General features: G+C 45.5%; 1 protein-coding gene across 1 annotated transcript; it reads right to left on the bottom strand.

Annotated features, from left to right (window-relative positions):
• Window positions 1-1081, bottom strand: LOC136964498 (putative nuclease HARBI1). Its single transcript, XM_067258646.1, has 4 exons — window positions 880-1081; window positions 657-769; window positions 462-573; window positions 1-380 (listed from the first exon to the last, which is right to left on the bottom strand). The coding sequence occupies exons 1-4, from the start codon at window positions 1079-1081 to the stop codon at window positions 1-3; spliced, it is 807 nt and encodes a 268-aa protein (XP_067114747.1).
• Between the last annotated feature and the right edge of the window lie 323 nt (window positions 1082-1404).

Raw genomic sequence — 1404 nt, 5'->3', positions numbered from 1 at the left:
TCAGGGTTGGTGGAAGTGTGTGCGGCACAGTATGTCTCTGACTTCTCTCCCATTTTGGACATCTGCAGGTTGGAGGGGATGGTCGTCCTCAGGGTCGTTTTGTACGGCAGGGTGTTGCTCTCCTCTAATAGTGGCAATATTATGAAGAACAACACATGCCACAATAATATCACATGCCCTCTCTGGTTTTACCCTCAGTCTACGTAGGCACTGGAATCGGGCTTTGAGAATGCCTATGGTCATCTCCACCCGGGCTCTAGTCCTGCAGTGGGCCACATTGTACCACGGCTGAGGGCCCGGCTCAGGGTCATGGTAAGGGGTCATCAGAGTGGGCTGGCATGGATACCCTCTGTCACCAAGCAGGTGGCCATGAAACTCTCCTGTAAGTATATAGTGGGTACATTGTGAGTGTGGTAGAAGAGGGAGACAAGGGAATGTTATTTGTTCAAAGCTTAACTTACCATTTGCAACTCTGTTGCTCAGGGTAGACTCGCGATATATCCTTGAGTCATGTACCGAGCCAGGCCATTTGGCCTCCACATTTGAGATCAAATGTGCTGCATCACATATAATCTTGCCAGTGCAGAAAAGAGATATTAGCTGCAATATTTTAAAGTTGTGCTGTAGTCTTTATTATTGTAAGACAGTAAATCTACCTGCACATTAATGCTGTGGAATGACTTCCTATTCACATAGTCTCCTTCATTAATGGATGGAGCTATGATGGGGATGTGGGTGCCATCAATGCAGTCAATCACATTGGGAAATCCTGCAAAATGGAAAGGATTTACTCATCCCAGTCTGAGATTGCAACATTGTCATTCACATGATTTCAAATTTCTTCATTGACTTAAACTGAATGTGTGCTACATCAGTCACCTGAAATCATGTGAAATTCCTCTTTGATGGTCCTTAGAGGTTTGTGCCCAGGAAAGACTACGTAGGTCTGCACTAGGCCTTTCAGTGCCAGGGCCACTTTTCTTATGGCTCGGCAGACTGTTGCTTTTCCGAGATGTTCTGCATCGCCAATGTTGTATAGGAAACTCCCGTTGGCAAAGAAACGGAGAGCAACGCATATCATTTGGTCTGTTCTGAGAGCACGTCCACGGTGTGTTACATTAGCAATGTATGGATGAAGAATGTTGGTGAGATAAATTATTGAATGTGATGAAAAACGGTAACGTTCGCGTAGGTATTCATCGGGGAATGAAAGTACATCCAATCGCGGTCTTAAAATTCTCTCCTGGCGTAAGGCTATGCGAATTATATTTTGCTCGTAATCGATCGGCCGACCCAGGAAAGGACACCACATGTCTGCAAACTGTTTCAAGATCCGAAAGTGGGTGGGGATTGCTAGGAATACGCAGAGTTTTTCATAGAAAACCTGCTAGCGAGCAGGTTAGT

The sequence above is a fragment of the Osmerus mordax genome, chromosome 20 (assembly GCF_038355195.1).
Source record: "Osmerus mordax isolate fOsmMor3 chromosome 20, fOsmMor3.pri, whole genome shotgun sequence".
In the NCBI taxonomy this organism is placed as follows: Eukaryota; Metazoa; Chordata; class Actinopteri; order Osmeriformes; family Osmeridae; genus Osmerus; species Osmerus mordax.
This window is presented reverse-complemented; position numbering and strand designations above follow the sequence as displayed.